The 27,673-nt window shown below is 41.0% G+C and overlaps 1 protein-coding gene across 1 annotated transcript in view; it reads left to right on the forward strand.

The window, feature by feature from the left end:
• Window positions 1–450: 450 nt before the first annotated feature.
• The window catches only part of LOC139714018 (peroxidasin homolog pxn-1-like), a 52,505-nt gene continuing 25,282 nt past the window's right edge, over window positions 451–27,673 (forward strand). The window contains exons 1-5 of the mRNA XM_071625743.1: window positions 451–476; window positions 6,573–6,754; window positions 13,488–13,658; window positions 16,724–16,993; window positions 26,076–26,361. Coding sequence (XP_071481844.1) covers window positions 451–476; window positions 6,573–6,754; window positions 13,488–13,658; window positions 16,724–16,993; window positions 26,076–26,361 — 935 coding nt within the window. The remainder of the gene's footprint in view (window positions 477–6,572; window positions 6,755–13,487; window positions 13,659–16,723; window positions 16,994–26,075; window positions 26,362–27,673) is intronic.

Here is a 27,673-nt window from a genome sequence, read left to right on the forward strand (position 1 = left end):
ATAAATATAAACAAATGCTCAAAAAAAAGACGTACATAATTATGAGAAAGGGATGAATGGAAACAATTGATCGGAACAACCTTCCCACGATACGACAATGAAACACTGATGTCACGACAGAAAATATGGTGTGATGTTGACGCTTCAAGTCCTTGGTAACCTATTTACAAGTAGGATGACACCAAATTCATGATTGTAAGAATAGATCGGTATTTCACATAACTCTGTTTGCAAACAGCTGTTTTAAAATATTAGTTGATATATCACTGTTTTCCTTCTAGCCAGTTTTTATTATCAAGTACCAGATGTCATTTAACTGTCCATTGAAACATGACCTTCATGGCTCCCTTTATATGTGAGGAGGTCGAAGTTTGTCGAATCAGTTCATGCAGATGCAAATTAATAATTCGTGTTGTAACGCAGATCTTACAGCTGAGGCAATCACGCAAGATGGAGCGGACCCGGTTTCTCGTTGGGTAAGTGTATTGTAAGACATACCTATATAGCCTCTCTCTTTGTATTGTCAGTTCATTGTCTTATTAAAGTATTTTATCCTTTCGTATGGAGATGAAAACGAGCCGTACAATACTGATGCCATAGTGTTCTTAATAGCCAAAACAGATGTATGTAGGTCGTTCTTCTTTTCGTACCCTTTCTCCCGCTTTCAACCTTGATTATGAAATCACTCACGTATTGTTTAGAACGCCTTTCGGTAAAATACCAATGCCAAGACGATTAAAAAGCAAATGTCTCGACATAAAGTTTCTTTTACCTGTGATACATAGTCATGTGGTTTGGTTCAACGTCTTTCACTCTCAGTCATAGAAAAAAAAAGTCTCTGATTTTCTTTGTGCCTGTATAGAGTTGCTCTAAGCTATTATCTATACATAAGCACCATCCTTCTTGGATTTGTGTTAGTAAAGATGTCAACCACCTCCTTCAGGTTGATCACTTGATTTCTGGTACAGTAATGAATGTGAAGGGGTGCGGGAGACTTAAGTCGCATTCATGGCCGTACGCAGAAATGTTTTCATGGGGATGCAAGATAGCATGGCAAGTATACATGTCCAATATTTGGAAGGACACAAAAGAGAGGGAGGGAGTGTTAGGGGATATCCGCCTCCACTCCTCAGGCGAGAGAGCTTTTGCATTTTCAGAATTGTACGTTGTTTTAACGATCTCGTGCACACTTGGTGGAATATTTGGAAACTGTCATTCAAAAAGAGTAAAAAGATACGGTGATTATTTGCAAGAAAAAGCGCCAAACTAAATTGTTTCATGATTTTTTTTTCTTACACCAATCAAATTATTTCTAAACATGATATATAATCGTAGCAACAGAGGCCAGGGCCAAATATGGGGTCAGTTTTCCCATTTTTATCTTTCTTTTGAAGACGGGACGTTAAATATTCTATAAACTTGAAGGTAGGACTACTGCCAGTGTGACAGAATAATATAGGCCCTACACGTAAACGTCATGCCCTCCTGGAGGTCCCCCGAAGCAAAACTGCGTTTCTATACTGTCACACTGTATTAGGCTGGCTAACTTAGCTATGTATATACCTAATGTGTCTGATTTTAATGGAATAATATTTTGAGCTTGATCGTGATCAATAGAATTAAGATGATCTGTCATTTGATATCTTGATGTCGCAGACAACAGGAAGACAACTAAGCTAGAAAATAAAAACAGAGGAAAAAACATAACAACAAAAGAAAAGGTTGACTTTGGAAATAGATCACACACAAAGGAAGAGGGACACGAGCTTGCTGGTGGACGAAATTATATTTATTTATTACGATCTCCTCATTGGTAGCCTGCTTATTTGTTACAATGAATCGCAGACCATTCTAGGAACAGTTTGGATAGGCATGGAATCCTGGCGGGGGCATCCCACGAGACCGACACCCACGAGTCATACGGTCCACGAGACCGACGTCAATAATAGGTCCATGAGTCATACAGCCCACGAGTTATACGGCTCAGGAGTCATACAGCCCATGAGTTCGACACTACGCACAAAAGGCTCATGAGACCGACACTAAGCAAACATAGCCCACGAGACCGACGCTAAGCAATAAAGGCTCATGAGACCGACACTAAGCAAAGAAAGCCCACGAGACCGACAGTAGGCAAAAAAGGCCCACGAGACCGACACTAAGCTAAAAAGGCTCACGAGACCGACACTAAGCAAAGAAAGCCCACGAGACCGACAGTAGGCAAAGAAGGCCCACGAGACCGACAGGATAAACAGCGCCATCTACATGTCAATCACCTGTACAGGGTGTTCCATGAACGGAAAAATGACATACTGGCGGTTGTAATTTCGTCACGCTATCAATTGAAAGATGGTGACCATCTACATAATTATGACCGACATCAAACATGCATTTCTACATACTTCTGGGGGGGGGGGGCAGTGTGTGAGGGAGCGACATTGTTATCAAGTAGAAAAATAGAATTGTATTCTTCATGCCCCCCGCTCCCCAGCCCCCCCCCCCCCCAAAAAAAAAATAGAAGAATTAGTATTCTTCACCCCCCCCCCAAAAAAAAAAGAGACAATAAAAAAAAAACACACAAATGAATTAAAAAGATGGCAAGAACGATGTATGGATTAATTTTAGAGCTTTGATAATCCCATCGTGCTATTTTAATAGGCTTTCCCAGTATTTAGCTAGAAGATGGACAGGATATAATTTTCATCTCGTCTCTTTCCCGATTCACTAGTTATTCTATTTTAGATATTCTACCCTCCTGCTTGGACGTTTTGCAGTAAGATCTATTAGTAATTTTCTCCGTAACTATAATGTAATGCTACTGATTAAAACGTTTCATATCGCAGGGATTCACCTCAATTTGTGGCTTGTGTTATTCTCCTCCAAACAGCACATTTTTTCGTGAAATACAATAGCTGTTTTCATGGATGCATCTAATTTCTTCCGAATCCCTTACGCTTCCTTAATAGACGATTACGTTTTTTTTTCTTCTAATTATTACTAATTCAACATTCTCGCAGGTTTATTGTGGAAAGATCTGTTACGCACTTTTACTGTACTTTGTTCATTTTTTTTCACAAACAAACACCCATGCAAACACAATTAAAGATCCTGATCATTTGGGGGGGGGGGGGGGGCAACTGATAGGGTTACACCCTGCCGGAGATGGCAACTCTTCTTTTCCATCTCTCATATCTTCCTATGCTATTATCAGGACACCCTATACACTTTATTGGTCTATAGGTGGCGCTGTTTATCCTGTCGATCTCGTGGGTCTTCTTTGCTTAGTGTCGGTCTCGTGAACCTCTTTTGCGTAATGTCGGTCTCGTGAGCCTTGTATGCGTAGCGTCGGTCTCGTGGACCTTTTAAGTGTAGTGTCGGTCTCGTGGGCTTTGTTTGCTTACTGTCGGTCTCATGAGCCTTTTGTGCGTAGTGTCGGTCTCGTGAACCGTATAACTCCTGGGCTTATTTTACTTGATGTCGAACTCGTGGGCTTTATTTACTCAGTGTCGAACTGGTGGGCTGTATAACTGGTGGGCTGTATGACTTGTGAGCTGTATGACTCGTGGGCTGTATGACTTGTGAGCTGTATAATTTGTGGGCTGTATGACTCGTGGGTGTCGGTCTCGTGACGTGCACCCATCCTGGCATGGGGAAACTGCTGTACAACAAGACTTAATTCTTTGTTATTGGTACAGAAAAGAGTCATACGGATAATTAACTTAGCAAAATTTCTGGAACACACTAATGCCTTATTTTTTCCACTAGAACACACAAGATCCAGGATTTGTATTATTTAAATATTGGAGCATTTATGTATCAGTTAAACTCAGGTGGTCTCCCCGACATGTTTTCTTCGATGAATAATGAAGTCCATTCTTACCCTACGAGATAAAAAGATTCCTTTCATCTTTCTTCTGTACGGACCGTATCTACTCTAAAAGCAATAAGTATTACAGGACCTTAATTCTGGAATGATTTGGATAGAGAAATAATCCAATCTCAGTCTCTTAATGTATTTCAGCACAAACTTAAACTAGTTATTCTGAATTCACGCTTCAAGTAGCTAGTTTTTTTTTTTTCAATCCTCCTGGACATTCCTTGTTCATACTTCGTAATTCTGTCATTGTAACTAACATGTGCCTCACTCGAGAGATTTTTTTTCTATCTCTTGGACTTTCTTTATGCATAATTTGTATTTCTGTCATTGTACACTGTATCTGACTTGTGCCTGGCTCGGGTAGTAACGCAACTCTTTGCAGTTTTGAGCCGCGGACATTGTTTTCTTTTTTTTTCTCTCTTTTTCTTCTTTATATTCTTCGACGTTTATATTTCCCTAATTCATGAATTGTCATTCCTTTCAATCGTAAATATCAAATAAGAATTTATCTTATATCAGTATCTGGGAATCTACACCATATACATGATATACAAGCAATGCTTTTATGTAGATTCCTCATATTTCACTTGTTCAATTGTCTTAAAGGCTGTATCTGACAATTCACCCATGCATTTCCTGTTATGTTTATGGTTTATTTGTTTAAACGTGGAATATGGAACAATAAAAACAAACAAAAAAAACCATGCTATTTTAAGGATAAAATTTCCTATTCTGAGTTGCATATCTATACAATGAAAACTAATGATTACAGAATGAGTTTTCAATCGATGCTATTCCGTGTTCTGATCACGTTATGATTATAAGCGATATTTCATCGCTTTTTTAAGAATGCCAGAAAGAAAATAACGGGCGTCTTTCTTCTCAGGTGTTGCCTTATGCTTACGTTATGGGCAGCATTTGCTGAGGGAGGTACAGTTGCTCCACCGTCGGAAGCTTCAAAATGCCCCCACAAGTGTCCCCACGACGAAGGCTTCACAGAAGCTCACCAAGGTTCCCACTACAGCGACCCCTAAGGAGAAAGAGGTATCAGATTCTACCATAACCGAGGCACCAGAGGGACAACAACAAGCAGTTGTGACGGTAGGAGCCACAGATCCTGACGCAAAAAGTGAGTGAACGATACCGGCATTAATATGATTATATATATATATATATATATATAATATATATATATATGTATGTATATATACATATGTAAGTCATCTCTTACGTAGCCACTTACGCCTACCCTGAGGAAGGGGTGAATTACTCCTTGATTTGCAAATTTTATTGAAGTTGGTGAAATATGACAAGATACAGTATCATTCAGTGGCAAGTTAGGAATAAGATAAAGTATGCCTACTGTATAGACGAAGTGTGCAGTTCTTGACGCAACCACCTTATCTCTTGCCCTGAGAAGGTTGCGCAGATTCAGCAAGCAGAGGAAAACATCGTTCACCATATAGGCGAATTTCACTAAGGGAGAGTGTCATATAGTATGAATTGAATTGTACTATTTATTTCTACTGTACCTATCTGTCATATCATCCACTTCATCTGTGTCTATGGAAAAGCATGGTTATTGCCTTATAAAATCCATAAAATCAGATGGACAATTAAAATATCAGCTATTAAATTTGTCATGATGACATTTTCTTCAGTGAAAACTTCCTGCTGCGGTTAGCAAGTATACCGATGAATAGATTACTCCCTTTCATCCCAGAAAATTGAGTTGTATTAATTTTCTTACGGACTATAATGTTTCAATGATGCTTGATTAAAGCAAGATCAGTACGCCTATGTAGGATATCCCTTATACAGGTAAGAATGTAAGATGAAGTAACGTTTGTTCATATCTAACATTTTCTTGTTAAGTTTTCATAATACAGAGAAAGAACATTACTAAAAGGTCATGAATATTAGACACTCAAACGGCTTAAAACGACGTAAGAATGATATATTGGTTTGGATCAGTGACTATATAGGGATATTTTCAACACTCATTATAACACCCAATTTTAACAAAAACTGGCACATTTATGTATGCTGAGATGTTGCTGGTCATGACAACAGCAGTTAAGGTAATGATGATATCCAACGATGCAAAAATGCTCGCTTTTTTAATTACAGGAGGCCCTACGGCCCGCAGAGACCTTCTTGCACGGTTTGGACATTCAACGAACGATGAAACAAAGGCTTTGCAAGCTTTTGAAATTACTCCTGGAACAAGAGAAAATTGCTGGTTTAAAGTAAGCTGTGCCATTTATCCTGCAGATGTTTTCCACGAGAAAACCATATCGTTGCGCAAAATTTTAGTCAGTGAAATAAGCGTGTATTAGCTTTTGCGTCGGAGCCATTTGAAAAGATAAATAAATACAAAGACACTATACATAGATATTCAAGAAAATTTCCCCATGCCTTTTACACAATATTCAAACGTTGATCATGTAAATTATGTGTGATATTTCCTGATCAAATAAAATTGTACCAAATCACCTGCGAATGAGCAATTTATTATAAGTCGAAGTTCATATGACTTTGATATTGAATTATACTTTTTTATTCTCCCTTTAAAAACACAAAATCAAGAAAATTCTGCTACTCATTTACTCTAGTGAAAATGAAATAAAAATCTCCTATTCTCTGCCAATTATTGTAACAAAATGTCCCGTTTATGTTCGAATGTATTAAACAGGGTGCCGCCAGAAGTGCAGCAAGATATCTTCGAGGAATTCCACGTCGCCGAAGGTGCCTGTGACACAGAAGATAACGAATTGTATCGCCGCATAGATGGTGCATGTAACAACAAGGCCAACCCGGAGTGGGGGAAAAGCAGTTGGCCCTTGAGACGGCTTGCCAATAACAGCTATGTAGACAGTACGAATCGCTTTAACTTTTATGACATTGAAATCACATTTTATTTCCAATATCACGCATTTTTGCAGACACAATTACAACAAATCATTGCAATACAAAATTAATGTCTAAACATAAACTATTGAAAGCCGAAAAAAGCGAAACTTAGCCAGTGCATTTGTTCAAGTCATTGTGTTATATTTGGAAAGACAAAAACATCTTTCAAAACATGTTTCAGAAACTAAACTTCTCACATTTAATACTAGTTTGAGTAAGTTTGTCTTTTGTTTGTTGTTTGGTATTTAATAGTTTGTTTGGTATTTAATAGTCTTTTTCTCACACATTAAAAACATTGCTTTAGTCCAATCAGGAAGTGATAACATCTCCCGGGTCAAGTCAAACCTTTTGATTTTGCTTTGGCGGGCGTGCGGCGCTACTGTTAGATCACGACATACATCCCTTGTTCAGAAGAAAGCCAGTTCACTCCAAAACTCGATCAAGAAACGACGTATTGAAAATCATCGTATAGCCGACAGACCGTTCAGACGCTAATCTCGGTCGTTCTTTAAAACGTCGTCTAAATGCGCAGTTTCCCACCGCGCATGTTGTTATGGTAAGATTTGTAGATTTATGGTCATGACGTCGCCTTGACCGAAAGATCGGTCTGTATCTGGTCGTCGGGGATATGTTCCGCGGAGACTGCGTCCGGAGGAGAGCGATAACGTCAAAAAAGAAAAGAAAAGAAAAGAATACTCCGGACAGACGGGTCTGTCTAGACATCGCCGCGAGTGAGAGGAATAGGATCACCCAGAGCCTTGTCGGGCTGGCTCACGTTAAGCCCCGCCCAGTCTACTGTTCTATGGTCGCCATACGTTCAGACGCATAATGAACATAATGGAATGCTGGTTCGTTATCGAGTTATACAGGGTGTTCAGACGCAATAAATAAATAGATAAATAGATGAATAAATAAATAAATAAATAAAAATAGAATAAAATAAAACGGTATATTGCAACTAATTGACAAATTGCTCTACATCGCCGTAAATAAGCACTAAATTGATCAGTGTTTTGAGTAGTAGCCATAATAAAAATCATGGGCGTATATACAGGTATGGTATTACCGGACAGCATGGTAATTCCGGACACGCACATTTTTGCGTATACTAATGACATTCTGTACGCGAGACTTCGTAGATTAGCCTCACAGAACTTTGTGTGGACCGAAATCACACACACACACAAACGCGACATAGAGATGTAAAAACACGAAGAAATTAACATTTTACCTCAAATTTATAGTTGAGTGACCAGCACCTCGTCATAGTAAATATTTATGCATGTCTGAATCACATTTCGTGACTGAAATTCTATGAAATCCCACCCACGTACAGGAAAAATGCTGAAGATTCCAATAGAACCACAAGTGCACTGATCAATATCGGAAATTTGCAGCTATCGTCCTCAAACGCGAACGATGCGGAATAGTTGTGCGCTAAGGAAGGGGCCCGGAACTCGCATGCAGCTCCCATAGACAAAGCACGTAAAATAGAAGTTGTCGATGTCTCACAAGGTTTTATTGCGTGAACTGTTCGAAATGTTCAAGACAGACATTTTACCGTGAAATACGAAATTTGAGCGTCATTTGCCGATTTTTTTCTTTATCGTCCGCTCGGTAAGAATGTGTACGGTGATTCGTGGGATGAATTGTGATTTTGGCACTAACAAAAGGTGCGAAAAACCTCGATTATTCAATTACGAAAATCATGTCCGGAATGACAATGCGATTTTACACCTCGCAAAAAGACAACTTTTTTTGAGAGGGTATATTTGAAGTTTATTTTCCGAAAATCGGAGTGAATAATTTTAATATTTTTGCCGAATTTGTAATTTTCTGGACTTTGTGAATAACTCGTGATATTTTAAGCCGAAATTTCGTCCTCTGAGCACGAAATTCAGAGTCACGAAAAAAAAAAAAAAGCGTCCGGTGATACGATCAACTCTCCTACATACTCGAGCAGGATTCGAACCTACGACCTCCTGATCTCCGGACAGGCGGACAGAATCAGTAGTGTAAATGAGCTGCTTGGCGGAGATCTGCGCTCTCAGAGTGCTTCTCTAGTTTTTTTTTGTTTTTTTTTTTGTTTTGTTTTTTTTTTTGTTGGGGGTATATTCTTTTAAACATGTTTATCAACTCTGAAAAGGTTTTTTCTTCTTCTTCTTCTTCTTCTTCTTCTTCTTCTTCTTCTTCCGAGGCTTTCTTTCTGCACTGCAGGTCAACCAATAACCAGAGATCCTTCCAGATTAGGTCCAGCTTGGAGGCCTGTAGAGCCCACTAATGTCAAAATCGACCAATAACGTCAAAACAACCACTAATGTCATAACACGTCGCCGACAAATGTCAAAATCAGATTAACCACAAATGTCAAAATTTCCATTTTTACTGCAAATGTCACAACACGTCGACGACAAATGTCAAAATCGGATTAACCACAAAATGTCATAACACGTCGACGACAAAAATGTCAAAATTTCCAAATTTACTGCAAATGTCATAACGCGTCACAGGGGCGGATCCAGGAATTCCGTAAAGGAGAGGCGCCTATACAAAATCAAGGGCTGGCGAGACCACCCCCCCCCCCCCATTTTCTTCTTTTTATTTCTGTTGTTTTAACAAAATATAGAGAGGGGGCACCAGAGGGGGATTGCAGCTGAGAGTCTTATAAGGAAGGAATTATTTTCTAGTAAAACATTGGAAATTTGACCCAAATTGGATGAAAATAAAGAAGTTAATTATGGCATTTTGTAGTTTCGTTAATCTTTCTGGAAACAGTTCCTGAATAGTCGATACGAATATGAAAATTTTTACGATTTGGCACATAGGTTGTACATAGATTTTAACATTTCTAGCTATCATGTAAATAAAATGCAATTTCGCCTGGGTCTCAATTCCCGATAAAATGTCTAACTGATCATTATTCAAGTTATTCAACGAGGAATGATATCATATTTTACACTTTGATAACAGACACATTTAATGTTTGTCAGTACTTTTGTACACAAGCATTGAAAACTTGAGAGGTTATAATATCATCACTATATGACTTGCATATAGATATCAACTGTACGAGAACTGGTCTGCAGAAATTAGTGAAACTTCACAATGTCACAATTTTCAAATTTTTTAGATTTTGGTCAAATTTTCACTGTTATACCTGTCAGATTTTAAACTTTCTTATCAAATTAACTTATAACTGGACTTCATATTGACTATCTTTAAAACTCGACTTTTCCACAAATTCTACGAGTTTTCTACCCTTTTGGAAGGACGAGCAGACCTGTAGGCCAGAATGCTTGCGAGCTTGCTCGGCTTGAAATCTAGGCCGAGCTGAGGTCGCTCACTGTCGCTCACGACTTGATTGGGAGCTGCTGCGATCTGATGCAAGCTTTGTTCGCCCACTGTGCGAGTCGCTCCACTCGCTCCAGCTCGCAGGGTCAGGTCGCACAGTAGGCATTTATTGGCTCTAACAATACACTGGTTTTGTAATATTTCATTCAGATTTTGCACATGCTTTGTTCATAAAAGTTGCCCTGCAGCCAAAAAGAATGCGGAGGCTTGGCCTACCTAGCAGCAACTGAGCAAATTCCTGCCTAATATCAAACTGAATGGGAGAGTAGCAGGTGAATAAAATACCTCACTACTAGGCTGTATGAAACAACTTAAATACTATTGCTGCCAAAATGTTGACGCTTGGTCATGCTGCTCGCTTGGCTTGTTGTGATTACGAGTGATGCCTATTTAAACAGAAATGCTGTCGTTTTTTCAAACCAGTTCATTAACACCCGCGATAAAATACATGCTCGAAAAATAACTGCTCGGCTGCACGGAACACGGGTACAGGCGCGCCGGAAGCAGTTTTGGATTGGGAGGGGGGGGGGGGGGGGGAGAGGGGGGCAAATATTGGAGGGGGCTCACGATAGACCATACATATGTGACACAATATACACATACACACACACACCACATACATTGTATACATATATATATATATAATCAGTGGCGTACCGTGGGTCGAGACATGGGGGGGGGGGGCACCTTGTGGAAAAGTGATTTTTGAGGGTGTGTTTATGCTTGTGCGTGTGTGCGTGCGCTGTCAGTCTGCAAACGTAATGGGACTACAATACATTACGGAATGTGATACATTCAACAACGCAGTCATTGAGCAACATTGGAAGTTTTCCTTACATGGATTATGGAATGACGGTGAGAAACGACAAATTACTGTCAGCAACATCAGGAGAATTGCATAACAATAAAATGCGAGCGAGCGGAGCGAGCGAGCTTGAAAATTTTGACATTTTACAGTCCCAAAGCTGCCGTTTGTAGCTTTATCTTTCGCTTTGGAAATTAAGGGGGGGTGGCGCACCGGGCGCAACTGCTGGCAATTACTGGCAGCAACATTAGGAGAACGGCATAACGATTCAATGCGAGCGAGCGAAGCGAGCGAGCTTGAAAATTTTGACATTCTACGCGAGGTCCCAAAACTGCCGTTTGTAGCTATGTTTTTCGCTTAGAAATTAAGGGGGAGGCGCATCGGGCTCAACTGTTAGCAATTACAGGCAGCAAAGTTAGGACAATGGCATAACGATTAAATGCGAGCGAGCAAAGCGAGTGATCTTGAAAATTTTGACATTTTACAGCCCCCAAACTGCCGTTTGTAGCTATATATATATTTTTTCGCTTTGGAAATTAAGGGGGGGGGCAGGCTCAACTGCTGGCAATTACTGGCAGTAACATTCTCTTTTACAATGGCATAACGATTAAATGCGAGCGAGCTTGAAAATTTTGACATTTTACAATATAAAAACTGCCGTTTATAGCTTTACTTTTTTCGCTTTGGATATCAAGGGGGGGGGGGGGGGACGCACCGTGCGCAACTGCTGGCAATTACTGGCAACAACATCAGGAGAATGGCATAGAGATTGAATGCCAGCGAGCGGAGCGAGCGAGCTTGAAAATTTGGACATTTTACAGTCCAAAAACTGCCGTTTGTAGCTATATTTTTTCGCTTTAAATCCGCCAGTGCTTAAAGCTAACATTTTGATATTTACACGATTTTGAATAACCAAAAGCCTCTAAAGCGATATCTGCAACGGTTACCGTTGAATGCGGTTGAGGTAATCTGCTCACACGCAACGAAAAACGAATGTCTAAACATTAAAATGAGAGTTAGAATTACTAGTCTTAGCTAATAAATTTCCCTATTTGTATTGTATATATATATATGTATATATATATATATATATGAGTATATGAATATAAGAACGACCCAAGTCCATGGAAGATCATTTCGAGTAAACTAAAAAAAACTTCATATCTTTTTTATTTGTCCAATAATATTCTATTTAACTGTGATGGGAAGGCAACATTGTATATACAAATTAGAACATATATTATTATGACAATCAACATTTACATTAATTGTGGAGAGGCCATTTTGTGTGGTGGACTTGGGTCGTTCTTTGATTCATATACATGATATTCTGCTATAGAGATGGGAGAAGGATGAGAGAGGGCGCTATTATATGAATGTAAGAATGACCCAAGTCCTTCATTCTTACATTAATATAAGATTTAACTCATTCATTTCAGGCACTTCCGGGGGTAATTAGGATTTATCATTTACACACAAGATGAGTCCATGCATAAGCTACAATTTCCCATGTCAAACTAAATTTGGCCAAAAATCGGACTTGGGTCGTTCTTATATTCATCTACTCATATATATTATTTTATTTATTTATTTATTTCTATTTATTTATTTATTATTATTATCATTTTTTCGGGGGGGCTTTTTGGGGGGCAAAAACGCGTTTTGCCCCCCCCCCCCCCCCCCCACTTCCGGCGCCTATGCATGGGTAGGTAACCCTACAAAGGAGAGACTCTTGTTTCTTCTTTTCTAAGGCTAGGTTCACATAGAAGTATGCGGTATACGGTATACGGTATTCGTTATTCGTTATTCGCTATTCGCTATACGCTATTCGGGCATGGCGGGTCACAAGGTAGCACGCGTGTTTGCGCCGTCAAGTCGACCCAGTACATCACCCGCACCATCAACTCCCTGTCCCATGCAGAGAGGATTTCTTCCTCCTACACAACCAGCCCAACAATCTTATTAACAGTTTCTAAACTGAGATTATATTGGAACGTACCATTTTTGTTACAAGAAAGGTATAAATTGAGTATATGATTAAAAAAAACTGACCCAACTCCACTGGGGGTCATTTTGCTAGGGTAAATCAATACTGATTATTTTTGATTTGTTTAATAACATTATATTTTACCATGGTACACAACACTGATCAGAATATCACTCTACATGCTTATTTTTGCTAAAGGGCAAATCCAGACCAAAAATTGTCATCATTTCATAAACGATAGATGGTATACGCTGCACGAAAATCGAACAAGCACGATTCCCACTATACTACACTATACGCAGTTATACGGCATTTTCGAATAGTGCCCTCTAATGTGACCCGGTATTAGGAAATCCTATCGTTCAATTCCAGCTATTCGCGTGCCCTCGAAAACGTGCACCGTATACCCGAATAGTATACTCCTATGTGAACCCTGCCTACACCGCAATGTTCTATATCTGAAGACCTTAGTTATGTCAGGGAGGTGGAAGAGTTCTTCCACCTCCCTGGTTATGTCATTTCTGCTTCAAACAATGTTTTCACATCCATTTCAGACGTGTATAAGCCGGTCGCGGGCCTCCCGAATCCACGCGAAGTCTCAGTGGAGTTCAGAGCTGTCGAGAACGATTTTCAAGGACCAGATCCGGATCCAAGTGGCACCATGCTACTCGCTATCATGGGCCAGTTCATTGATCATGATATTGCACTTGTGCCGCTCTTCAACGGTGAGTTAAGGGAAATCTTTGTTGCTAAATCGTCATATTACTATGCCTATACTTTCCTTCTTTTTTTTTTGAACCAGAAGTGACAGATCTTACGTATATACTGTAAGAAATCTCGTTTGTGAATGCATTCTTAAGTTTGTTCGTATCAGATCTAGTTCAAACCCCGTTTGGACCCGGGGACCAGAGTGGGAGTCAAGTTTTGGATTTTCATCTTTTTTTTTTTGAAATGCATGGTCAAATTTGCCCCAAAATTTCGCTATGTGATAAAACATAACACAAATAGACTCCACTGCAACTTATTGACAAATTCCTTACATTTACGTTTTTTGGTTTTGGTTTCTTTTCTTTTCTTTTTTTTTTGGGGGGGGGGGGGTTATTTGTTGTTGTTTTTTGACAGATCCAGAGGTGCCCCATTGAGACAGGAATTATAGTTGTGGGTCATTTTTCGCATTATCTTCTCCTTGAAAATGCATAGTCAAACTTTCGACAAATTTGGCATGCATAGATCACTCTAGTGTGATAAGATACTAATAGCAAATAGACACTATGCCGCCACCCCCTTCCCCACCCCCACCCCCGTTTCCATATCCGTAACGTGTGCTGATTTATGAATTATATATTATGTTGCCCTTCTGACGTTACAGTGCCATGAAAGAATAGCCCGGCAGCCCAAAGGGTTTTGATTAGACTATGGACAGACGAACGAGGTACAGTCAAACTTACCTTAGCGGCCACCTGTCTATAGCGGCCACTGAAAAATTCCCCCGAGAGAAAAACCCTGTTAAAGACCCTGCGTATAGCGGCCTCCTGTCTAACACGGCCAGCGGCCACAAATTTTGTTTCCCGCGGACGTAGATCTTAACCTGTCTATAGCGGCCAAAGAGCCGATAATTCAGCGTGTTTTTCTACTTTGTAGCCGTGCCAGTCATTCATGGGCAACGTTTAGTGATCGCCAGTATTATTCGCCATCGCTGCATTCATCACTCATTCAGTAATAATGTATTAGTTAAGCTTTCTTTAACATGCTGATGTGCAATAATTTCATAAACAACGGCATTGTTCAATGCGTGAAACACACGTGTGCATACGTACACACATACATGTACATGTAAGTACTTATAGATGTATACAACGATGATACATGTACACTATGATGTAGGCAATGCACACAAAGTTGGATGACTTGTCTATAGCGGCCACTTTTTTCGTCTCCCTTGGATGGCCGCTAATGACAGGTTTGACTGTATATTATGTACCAATATTTGAATAGTGGGGTTACAGAGGGGGATTTACCATCCGCAAGTATGGACGTCTGCCGTGTCGCTTCTGCTGCATGTAGGCCCTAGGGCCCTCTAAAGTGGCCCAAAAATGGCCTTAGATTAAACATTCTAGGTACCACATCTATCAACCAAGTGGAAACTTAAGAGACCACCCCACTGAGTAATACCGCATGGCCCCTGCCGGACAAAATCTCTGCTGCAAAGGGCCCGCCAGACGCTCCTAAAGGCAGAGCTACCAAGTCTCACGCATTGTGAGTGAGACTCAAGAATTTAGGGTCTGTCTCACGATCTCACGCATGACACCCATACCTCTACGCATTGGGAGCATAGCTTAAAGGATTAAAGTGAGAGTTGCAATCGAAGGCATATTTCCCTTTTGTCTTTCAAAATAAGTAAAAAATAGTCACTTAAGTATGCACCAGCTTGCACCATTAAGAGCTAAAAATTGAAAAAGCTCCCTACCGTGGGAGGGCGGACACCCCCCTCCCACACCCTCCCCTCGCTCCCTCGCTCATGCACATGCCAGTGCGCCGAGATGCTGAGTCGTGAAAATCTTACTCATAAAAATTTTTTGAACTTGGCATCTATGTAAAGGGACCCTACTTTGCAGGCTTTGATGGTAAAGAAGTCTGCGCCAAGACTACTATGCACCACTCGCACCGTAGCCGAAGGGACAGTACAGTGCCAGTTGTGCATGTAGTAGTCTTGGCACAAACTCCTTAACGACCAATAAGGGTTTGTGCCTGCAAACTATGGGGCTCCAAAATGCGCCTTAATCAAACATAGCACGCATACCATTTGAAACCGGTGCCAAATTATTAAATTCACTCTTGAGAGTACTGAATGGCCCCTGCCAGACAAAATTTCTGCTGCAAAAGGCCCGCCAGTCGGCCCAGAGGACCATTATTTTAGAATTAGGCTTAGGCCCTAATGCAATTCAGTTCAATTCAATTCAGTTCAATTGACATTAAATTGAAAATTGACCATATAATTCTACTGCATAGCGCCCGCCAGACGCTCTTAAAGGGCTTCCAGATTTGGCCTCAATCAATATATAGAAGGTACCACTTGTAACCACTCTTAGATTTATATGGTCATCCCACAGAGTAAGGAATAACCTACGCCAGACAAAATTTCTGTTGTAAAGGTCCCACCATACCTCTATAATGGTGGGCCTGGTAAGCCCCACTATTCAGATATTGGTACCTCATTCTTCTAATCAAAACCCTCTAGGCTGCCGGGCTATACGTGGACGGCAAACTTGCGATACTCGGAGGAGTAGACACCTGAGATTCTTGTTTATTGTCAAGTGGCAGAAGCATCGTGAAAGCCTCCACCATAACTTCTCTGTCATCCAGTGGTGGAATCAAGAATGCGTATCTGATGATTTTGACATTGATGTTGGCATTTAACAAAAAAGAAACTATACGATATACGAAACAAAGAATGCCATTAATTATCCATGACCTTCATTACTGCTCTCATGACACTTAGTTGCAATTTCGCCATATACAGTTAAGACCACAGGTTTTGAGCGTAAATTACAGATAAACTTTGTTTTTGATTTGTTTTGTTTTTTGTTGGGTGGATGTTGTTGTTGTCGTCGTCGTCGTTGTTGTTCATGCCTCCTTGTGCTCGTCCCTGTACGAAAAGTCATTTCAAGCTTTCAAATCAATTTCTGGACGACTTCCACAAAATTCGCCAAGATGGATATTATGCAAGAGTGGCATATTTATCCATCAGTAAAATTACAACGTACCTACACCTTGCTTCATCTCCAATCAGAATCCTGCGACAACTGTTCCTCCGACTCAGCTTCGTTTACGTGCTCCCCCATCAAAATCGCCCAGGATGATCCGTTCTACCAAGGCCACGATCTATGTATGGAAGTGCCTCGCTCCCTTGGAGTCCCCGGGTGGTTAGCTGACCGCGACTCTACAGAAGGTTCCCGTGAGCATGTCAATGACATTACCTCATACTTGGATGGGTCTCAGATCTACGGATCAACATACAAGCACGCAAGGGAACTTCGTACGAAGCTCAGTGAATGCACCTGTGAGTAGAAGGAATCACATTGCAATTTATTTGTATGAAATTTGCCTCTACTTTTCTTTTCCTTTTATAAATTCAACTTTCCCTCACTTTCGTTTGATGAGATACTGCAATGAAATAATGCTACTTTGACCACTTTGGCCCGAATTCACGAAGGTGGTACAAATGAAACCATGGTTTAAACTATGGACAAAAACCATGGACCGCCAAGTGTCGCACGGAATATTTCGTTACGAAATTGGTCATTTCGTCGACAAAATGACCGTTTCGTTAACGAAATGTTAATTTAGTTACAAAATGTTGTCATTTCGTTACAAAATGATAATTTTATTTCCTAATATTTTATCAAAGAATGTGCAACAGATCTTTCATTTATAAAAGTTCCCTCACATTATGCAGAGGCGTCGATGGGGGGGGGGGGGTTCTCCCGTAAAAATATTGGGGGCAAACATATATTTCACCAGAGGATGGCTGAATTTCAATTATACAAAATCCCCCTCGCTTGAGAGGGGGATAGACCTATCCCCTCCCATACCCTCCCGTTCGGTCCTTTCTCCTGAATACACTTTTAGATTGACAAATTTCCAAATGTTTCGTCTAAAGTGTACACCAGGTCTGTCACTTCGGTTAAAAGAAATCCAAAAGTTCCATCGGTCCATCCCCTCCCACACCCTTTCACTTCCTCATGTTGGAGGGAGTAACCCTCTCCATAGGGGCGTTGATCCTGGAGGCAGGGGGTAGTCCCCCCCCCCCCAAGATATTGGAGGGGCAAGCACATCGTTTTGCCTCGACTCCCCTCCCCCCCCCCCCGTTCCCCAGAAACGAAATTTTTCTTGCCTTTTTTATAGATAATTTGGCCTTAAAATTTACACTTTTACACTGACAGATCCTCCCCGATACTGGAGGACGGGAGGGGGAGGGGCGAACATATCAGCGTCCTTTATTTCCCAATAATTCCCGGAATGAAGAATTTAAGCTTTTTTGATAGAAAACTGTCCCAACATTTCCAAAGTGTGCACCAGATCGCTGAATTTAAATTCTGAAAATGCAAAATCTCTCTCGCAAGAGAGGGGGATAACCCCCTCCCACACCTTCCCCCATTCGGTCCTTTTCCTATAGACTTAGTACACTTTCAGATTGACAAGGAAATTTCCCTCATTTAGGAAACGTTACTCTAACTCTCCTGGCGTTTACGTCAATTCAAAGATGCATGAATTGCCCTCGTTCTAAGAACTGAACTGAACAAAATGTCTCTAGACTATTAACTCGCTTGTTTTAGGCCATGTTTAGTGGAGTAAGAATCCTTACTGATCCTCCAAAATCTTAGCTTCCTGAATTCCATCCAGGCAGGCCTAGCGCATGACGCTACTCCGCGCCGCGCCGTGCCGTCTACTAGTACTCTCTCACGTATCGTGTGTGTGTGTGTGTACGTGTGTGTGTGTGGTGGGGGGGGGGGGGGGAGGTGAGTGGGAACAGATTATATCGATCCAGACTGCAGTTATCGATAGTAACGTTTGCTCCTTCCATTTACCGACGTGGTCCCACACCCCTATATTGGTGTAATTGTTTGTTTTTCAACCGTAAGAGGGCGACACACATGGAAAAAATATATTCAGTTGACCAGTTGGTCAATATAACGTGCTGGGAAAATATAACATTTGCGATCCTCGCAAACAGCATCAGGTGATGAGCTCTCGACCAATCACATACCAGAAACTGTCTAAGCCATCTAATATAGACTATTATACAACACCTCAGAATGATGTCGAATTGTGATTGGCCAAGAACATGTCACATGACATTCAATAGAAAATACCTATCAAACCCATTGAGAGTGACAGCCATGCAATAGGCCCCTGGCATGGGCCTATTGCACGGCTCGAAGGTACTATAGCACGGCTTCGCGGGGGGCTACTATTGCACGGCCGCTCACTGTGGCTCACACTAGCAAAGCGCCAGCAAACTACGTGCTGGCCGGCTGCGCTGCGCTGCCGGTAAGTCTCACAGACCAGGCGCGGCGCGGCGGAGTACTGCAACGTTAACGTACGTGTACGCGCAGCTACTTTACCTAGCTAGTTGCATGTATTGCGGCCTTACCTACTGCTGTGTTTTTACTTTTGACTCTGATCTGCTACGTGGACCACAGTGATCCCAAAATCAAGACTTCATTTCAAGTTGAGAAACCGTAATTTGATTATTTTTCTGTGTTTTTATACAAAATCATATTCGGAAATAGACAAAGTCTAGACCTACTACTAGATCTACCGACATCGAAGATCGGCCTATAAGTCAGGCCTATTAAACTCGATCTAACGTTAGTGTAGAATGGGTATAGACCCTGCAGAGTTTGTGATTCCTGTGACTGTGTGGTCGAATCATGACGAGTGTTTGAAAGCAGTACACAGGGTGGTTTACAATTCTCAGCCTAATTGTTACATTTATTTTTGGGCCTTCCTGAGTTGGCGGTCACTAATTTAGTACTGTGATTGTGGACAAGGTGTTGTATAAAACGAATAATTTATGATTTTGTTCGTGCATTGGGGCACGTAATATCGCACTCGGCGCGAGATTCGCCACTGGTCTATTCAACGCGGCGCTACGCGCCTTGTTGAATAGACCAGTGGCTTATCTCGCGCCTCGTGCGATATTCGTGCCCTGATGCACTCACAACTCATTGATTATTCGTATACTATTAATCTGTTCATATCATGGCACCAACCATCTCCTCCTCCTCTGACCTTACTGCTACAATCCAAGGCCAATCTTTTCAAAGAGGAATAAGATTAGATTAGATTAGATTAGATTAGATTAGATTAGATTAACCTACCTTCGAGATAACAAAGAGTGGTTATACAAAGTTACACAATTTACCAAACATGAAGGGCACCTCAAGGTCAAAGGTCACAGGCATAGGTCAATGAACTTTAGGGCCCAATGTTAAGTTTTTAGGGCGCGTTTCGTTTATGGCTCGTAACTTTTGATGTATCTGTCTGTTTGTGACCAAACTTAGGGTGCGTTTATAAGATTTTGCGGGCCTAGAATCACTGTTTTGAAACACTGCTTTGAAACACTGTTTCAAATCACACTTTCGTCAGGAGAGCGTTTATAAGATTTTTTCTCCGAGCGTGTTGGGGCTTTCGCTCAGACTGTGGCATTGCGCAACTCACTCTGCGCAGTTTTTCCTCGGCAAAAGGTCAAACAGGGTGCGCGCAAGGCATTGTGACGTCACATAAACAGTGTTTGCGATCGCGGTTGCGTTTATAAGATTTTTGAAACACTGATTCTACAGAAACACTGTTTGTAAACGCACTGTTTGTGCGTTTACAAACAGTGTTTCAAAACACTGTTTCAAATCACGGCGAGCGTTTATAAGAATTTTTTTCGAGCTAGAATCACTGTTTGACCATAAACAGTGTTTCAAAACACTGTTTCTGGCCAGAAGAAAAATCTTATAAACGCACCCCTAGATGGTAGATGTCCCTTGGGAAGTTGAAGGTTGCCACAAGGTCAAAGGTCACAGACAGGGGTCAACGAACTTTTAGGGCCCAGTGTTAAGTTTTTACGGCGCGTTTTGATTATGGCTCATAACTTTTGATCCCTTTGTCCGTTTGTGACCAAACTTGGACGGTAGATGTCCCTTGGGGAGGTGAAGGTCATCACAAGGTCAAAGGTCACAGAAAGGGGTCAACAAACTTTTAGGGCCCAATGTTAAGTTTTTATGGCGCGTTTTGATTATGGCTCGTAACTTTTGATCCCTTTGTCCGTTTGTGACCAAACTTGGATGGTAGATGTCCCTTGGGGAGGTGAAGGTCATCACAAGGTCAAAGGTCACAGAAAGGGGTCAACAAACTTTTAGGGCCCAATGTTAAGTTTTTATGGCGCGTTTCGATTGTGGCTCACAACTTTTGATCCCTAAGTCCGTTTGTGACCAAACTTGGACGGTAGATGTCCCTTGGGGAATTAAAGGTGATCACAAGGTCAAAGGTCATAGGCGGGTCAATGAACTTCTGGGAGTTAGAAAAATATTAATTTCTTGTACGCGAATGGGCGGGACACAATTTGGCACTTGCCTTGTTAAATATGGTTCATGACTGGTAATGAGTGTTTGTGTTTAACACGTCAAGAGAATAATGTAGAAATAGACAAACAAAAATGATGAGGAAATTGCCTAAATTTGGCAAGATTTTTATGCACTATAGAAATGCACATTATCATTAACACACTCTTTCCCGTGTATAGGTCTTGTAACTACCTAGTCTTTTCAAAACGTGTCATTCGTAATAATCATTGGCCTAATATACTGAGTCGCCTCTTAGAATTCTCCGTGTCTTTTGAAAATGCAACCGCAATGATGTGATATCTATTTTATCTCAGATAGTTGATTTGACACCTTCACAGTCCATTAATACTTCCATATATATATATATATATACATATATATATATTTATATACATATATATATATATATATATATACATATATATCATGGGCGTAAATCCCGGGGGGATATATTCCCCCCCCCCCCCCCCCCCCTGAAATGGAGGAGGGGGGATGGCCTGTACAATCATCCCCCCCCTGAAATTTGAGGGAAAAAATGGAGGAAGCAGAAATGTGATTGTATCAATTTTGGCATATTGCATGACGTTCGTACGCCCGCCTCCAGACAGGTAACAGAGCTGAACAGTCTTGTAGGATAATGTATACATAATTTTCTCAAGCGCTCGCTCGCTTCGCTCGTTCGCAAAGACAGTAATATCGACATAAAGGTATGGCCAAGACGTTGACAACGTCAAATAGTATAGGCCTACATGTAAACATGTAAACATACCATTTTATTGAATATATTTGGGCATTATTCAGGGCTATATGCTACGTTTTTAAAGGGGGTGTCAAAATCACCTATCAGTCAAGAAGAAAGGAAATTCAAAAGATAAGAGAAACAACAAAAATTCTTCGTTCTTTCAAGGTCTGATTTTCCGCCAAAAGTCGGCTGACAAGCAAAAGAAAAACAAAAAACAAAATACAAAAAACTCAAACAAACAAAAACAAAAACAAAAAAAAGTCTTCATATTTTTGCTGCCACTTCCCTCATTACTTTATATTTCATGCAAAAGAGTGGTACATTCGATCCCTATTAAGTGTGTGTGTGGGGGGGGGGCGCCAAGCTTCCCCCCCCCCCCCATCCGCTGGTAGAAAAATAATAAAAAACTTTCCAAAATGGTAATTCAAGGGTTAATAAACTGCTTTTGAAATCGACATGAAAGGGGGATCAAGAAATAAGATATTTTTCTAAGATTTCTTTTAACCATAATTAAAGAGGTATATAGCGTGAAACATTGTTCAAAAAGTCCGGAGACGACAAAATATTGCGATTCAGCGTAATTCCTGGTTGGATTCTGAATATGAGCAGGATGTGCGCAATGTACTCATAACATCCGAACGGCAAAAAGAGTCGCTGCAATGTTGCGCAATGTGATGTATAGAATGTACACCTTTGTACCTTTATACGCTTCGTTATATCAAAGCTAGATCCTTAATGATTTTGCAGTGTTGCTTTACGTACTAGTCTATATCAAAATGCCATGCATTGCCAATAATAAGACTTGACCTGGGCTATTTCCTAACTTTTTCATGTATATAAAACACACACACACACACAAACACAAACAATAATGTTAGAGGATGTTCTGAAGTGCAGATTTTGGATATCCTTCCCCCATTTGGTCACTTCGACGCCCCCTCGCTGGTCACACCTCCCCAAATCATGAACATAAACCGACACCCTTGACTACCAGTGGCGGATCCGCCCCCCCCCCCTTAATTTCCAAAGCGAAAAATTATTGCTACAAAAGGCAGTTTTTGGACTGCAAAATGTCAAAATTTTCAAGCTCACTCGCTCCGGTCGATCGCATTTAATCGCTATGCCATTCTCCTGATGTTGCTGCCAGTAATTGCCACCAGTTGCGCCCGGTGCGCCCCCCCCCCCCCCCTTATTCCAAAGTATAGCTACAAACGGCAGTTTTGAGACTGGAAAATGTCAAAATTTTCAAGCTCGCTCACTCCGCTCGCTCGCATTTAATCGTTATGCTATTCTCCTGATGTCACTGCCAGTAGTTGACAGCAGTTGCGCCCGTTGCACCCCCCCCCCCTTAATTTCCAAAGCCAAAAAAGTATAGCTACAAACGGCAGTTTTGGGACTGTAAAATGTCAAAATTTTCAAGCTCACTCGCACTTAATCGCTATGCCATCCTCCTGATGTTGGAACCAGTAATTGCCAGCAGTTGCGCCCGGTGCGCCCCCCCCCCCCTTAATTTCCAAAGTGAAAAAAATACAGCTACACAAACGGCAATTTGGGGACTGTAAAATGTCAAAATTTTCAAGCTCACTCGCTGCGCTCGCTCGCATATGTCATTCTCCTAATGTTGCTGCCAGTAATTGCCAGCAGTTGCACTCGGTGCTCCCCCCCCCCTTAATTTTCAAAGCGAAAAAATATAGCTACAACCGGCAGTTTTGGGTCTGTAAAATGTCAAAATTTTCAAGCTCGCTCGCTTCGCTCGCTCGCATATAATCGTTATCCAACATCTCCTGATGTCGCTGCCAGTAATTGCCAGCAGTTGCGTCCGGTGCGCCTCCCCCCCCCCCCTAATTTCCAAAGCGAAAAAATATAGCTACACAAACGACAGTTTGGGGACAGTAAAATGTCAAAATGTTCATGCTCGCTCGCTTCGCTCGTTCGCATTAATCGTGATGCCATTCTCCTGATGTCGCTGCCAGTAATTGCCAGCAGTTGCGTCTGGTGCGCCTCCCCCCCCCCCCTTATTTCCAAAGCGAAAAAATATAGCTACACAAACGACAGTTTTGGGACAGTAAAATGTCAAAAAGTTCATGCTCGCTCGCTTCGCTCGTTCGCATTAATCGTGATGCCATTCTCCTGATTTTGCTTCCAGTAATTGCCAGCAGTTGCGCCCGGTGCGGCCCCCTTCATTTCCAAAGCGAAAAAATATATCTACAAAAGGCAGTTTTTGGACTGTAAAATGTCAAAATTTTGAAGCTCGCTCGCATTTAATCGTTATTCCATTCTCCTGATGTTACTGCCAGTAATTGTCAGCAGCAGTTGCGCCCGGTGCGTCCCCCCCCCCCCCTTCATTTCCAAAGCGTAAAAATATAGCTACAAACGACAGTTTTGGAATTGTAAAATGTCAAAATTTTCAAGCTCGCTCGATTCGCTCGCTCGCATTTAATCGTTATGCCATTGCTGCCAGTAATTGCCAGCAGTTGCACCCGGTGCGCCCCCTTAATTTCCAAAGCGAAAAAATATAGCTACTAACGGCAGTTTTGGGACTGTGTCTAATGTCAAAATTTTTAAGCTCGCTCGCATATAATCGTTATGTCATTCTCCTGATGTCGCTGGCAGTAATTGCCAGCAGTTGCGTCCGGCGCGCCCCCTTAATTTCCAAAGCGAAAAAATATAGCTACAAACGGCAGTTTGGGGACTGTAAAATGTCAAAATTTTCATTCTCGCTCGCTCCTCTCGCTCGCATTTACTTGTTATGCAATTCTCCTGATGTTGCTGACAGTAATTTGCCGTTTCACACCGTCATTCCATAAACCATAAGGAAAGAATTACTGCGCAGTGGAATGTATCACATTCCGTTATGTATTGCAGTCCCCATTACAGTTTCCAGACTAACAGCACACGCACATACCCGCACACACACATACACACGCACAAGCATGCATACACACCCGTGGCTGCACCCGTCCGGTTATGGGCTTGCAATCGTGGTGATGGTGACTATCGCCGATCATTCCCCCCCCCCCCCCCACTCCTCAACACGGATTTACGCCGTTGATATGTACACTGCAAAAAGTCCGGTGTTAAATAGTGAACACTGAGCTGGTGTTAAATTTTCGGTGCTCATTTATGGTGTTAAATTAACACCTCCGGGTGTCATTTCCAAATATACAATTGTTTTTTGAAGAGTTTCTTAGTAACTGCACTTCTTGTTGATTTTTAATTTAAACAAGACGATCAAGAATTTTACATTAAAATACTAGATTTTTGAAAAAATGTGAAAATAAATTTACACCACAGTAACACCAGCTGGTGTGGTCTCTTATTGAAGCTGGACGGGTGTTAAAGCATTGATATTAACACCAACAAATATCAAATCAACACCATGTGGTGTCATTTTTGAATTAACACCAGTACAGTGTCAAAATATCACCAGGTACAGTGTCAAATTAACACCACGAAGTGTCAGGTGAACACTTTTCAACACCATCACAGTGCATTTTCTACACCTGTGGGTGTGGTCCTCTATTAACACTTGATCGGTGTTAAATTTAACACCCGTGGTGTTAAATCTAACATCGATGTTTTTACAGTGTATATATATATATATATATATATATATATATGCAGTCTTAGAAAACCTGTACATTTGTCTTTGATTGACCGAAGTTATACAATATTTACAATACCTCAGTGCATCATCATTCTGTGATTTCTGTTATCAATGAGCTACAACCCTATAGCGCTTAATAGCGCTTAATTGTACTGGTGATTTCCCAGATTTTGTGTTGATTTAAACAGACATAGGGCGGGACGGGTAACGTCGAAAAGAAAGGGTAACTTTTTCCTGACCTCAAACCATATCTTTCTACCAAGGAAATAACTGCATAACTCACATAATTGCCCAATCTGGGCATTCTTACAAATATATTATTTTGATGTATTGTCAAAAAAAGTTCCATTTTCAAGGAGGAGCAGTCATAAGAGTGTGCTTTATTTGAGAAAGTATTTATTCTCGTATAGCTTATACCTACATCGTCTCTATTCGAAACCCTGCTGTTGCTGACTAAAACGATGTGATATCCTTTCGGGATCTGACAAGCTAATCTCCGACGAAACTCATGAATGGAATAACCACCGCATGCATCTTCGTGTAAGAAATGTCAATAAAACATGAATATTGCTGGACGATCGGTGAAAAAAAAAGGTGTAGTCACAACAGATATCCTGTCATTTAAATGTAGACATTGTAAGTTGTAACTGACTTGTGATGTGATATCTCACTCTAGATTCGGCGAAACTGCGTACGTTTGATCCGTCTACAAATGTCGCTTACAAGGGCCCTGATGGGTTGAAGCCCCAACTGCCACATGACACGCATAACACAATGTGCGCCGACAAGATAGACGGGTTGTGTGACTGCGGCTTGGGAGGCGACGAGCGCGCAGCTGAGCAGCCTGTGCTCACGGCCCTGCACACAATTTTTGTCCGTTTTCACAACGACATAGCCGACCAGTTGGAAAAACTCAATGGTCATGCTTGGACAGAAGAGAAGATTTACAATGAGTCGCGAAAGTATGTATTTCTTTCTATTTTTTTTTTTTTTTTTTTTTTTTGGGGGGGGGGGGGGGTTCCTGTTTCTCTATTTGCATGTTTGACCGTGTAGAGGCTGCAGGGTGGGAGGGTATACAGGAACTTTGTGCCGTTGTTAGACACAGAAGGCAATCGCGGATCCACGCCACTGATCTCCCCTCTAACTGGATGTGCGGAGCGGTCCGTTGATTGGAAGCCGCTGCGTTCTATTGTCCGCCATGTTTGTTCCCCCAAGAAGAGCGGAATCTCGTTGCTGACATACACTGGACTTGTTGTGACGGAGCTGCCTGCAAACTCTCGGAAATCTTCATGGAAAATAAAATATAACAAAGTTGGAAAACATTCAGTCTATCCCTCCCATCTCTTCTCAAATCCATATTTACATATTTACTCTACTTTTCCTTTTATTCTCTGTAGATCTTTTCTGTTTTCTCCCCATCATCGCATTATCTCTATCTCGTGCGGTCGATTGCTCTTTTTTCATGTAAATATACAGTTGGGTTTTTTTTTTTTGTCATCTTCTCACTCTCCATCCGTCTCCCTTTCTTCAGATTAATACATGTATATCCCTTTCAATATTTATCTCTCTCTTCTCTCCTTATTCCATATCACTCCCTCTTCTTCCCCAGCCTCATCGCTCTTTCTTCTCTCTCTCTCGCCTATCCCTCTCTCATCCACTTCAAACTCTTTCTTCCCCATTCAATCTCTACCTTTCTTCCCTCCCACCCAACCCCCACTCTCTTTCTTTCTCTACCTCTCTCTGTCCCTAACCCTCCCTTTCCCAAAACAAACTGTTTACAGTTTCGTTTTAGTCACTCTTTTTTGTAAAAGCATATTGAAACATTCATTTAATCATACAGTGAACACTTCTGGCAAAGACTGACTTTTTTTTTCTTTTTTAATTCAAATTTTGACTGAAACAAAACAATTTTCAATATAAAATTTTGAAACAGATTTTCATTTATGTCGCAATTTCTTATGAATTTTCGCCATCTTCCATAAAACAAACAGAATCTATTTCCAACCGCAACAATGATTTTCAATTAAGGACCTCAGAGAAATAAGTTTGTAAGTACTCAGAGCATTAAAATGTGAATAAGCTCCAAATTGAATTTCTGTGTAATACTATTCACATTTCCACTGAGGTCTTTAATTGAACAGAAGTTTAAAAATCACTTGAATTGCATGTATGTAAAATCAACATAATCATTACACCCCAAAATGGCAAATCCAAGATGATAACATTTCTAACTAACACCTCCCTACCACATGAACTTTCAAAATATGAATGTAA

This window comes from Diadema antillarum, unplaced genomic scaffold (assembly GCF_040938485.1).
Source record: "Diadema antillarum isolate AM-2024a unplaced genomic scaffold, OU_Dant_1.0 seq00002133_RagTag, whole genome shotgun sequence".
Lineage (NCBI taxonomy): Eukaryota > Metazoa > Echinodermata > Echinoidea > Diadematoida > Diadematidae > Diadema > Diadema antillarum.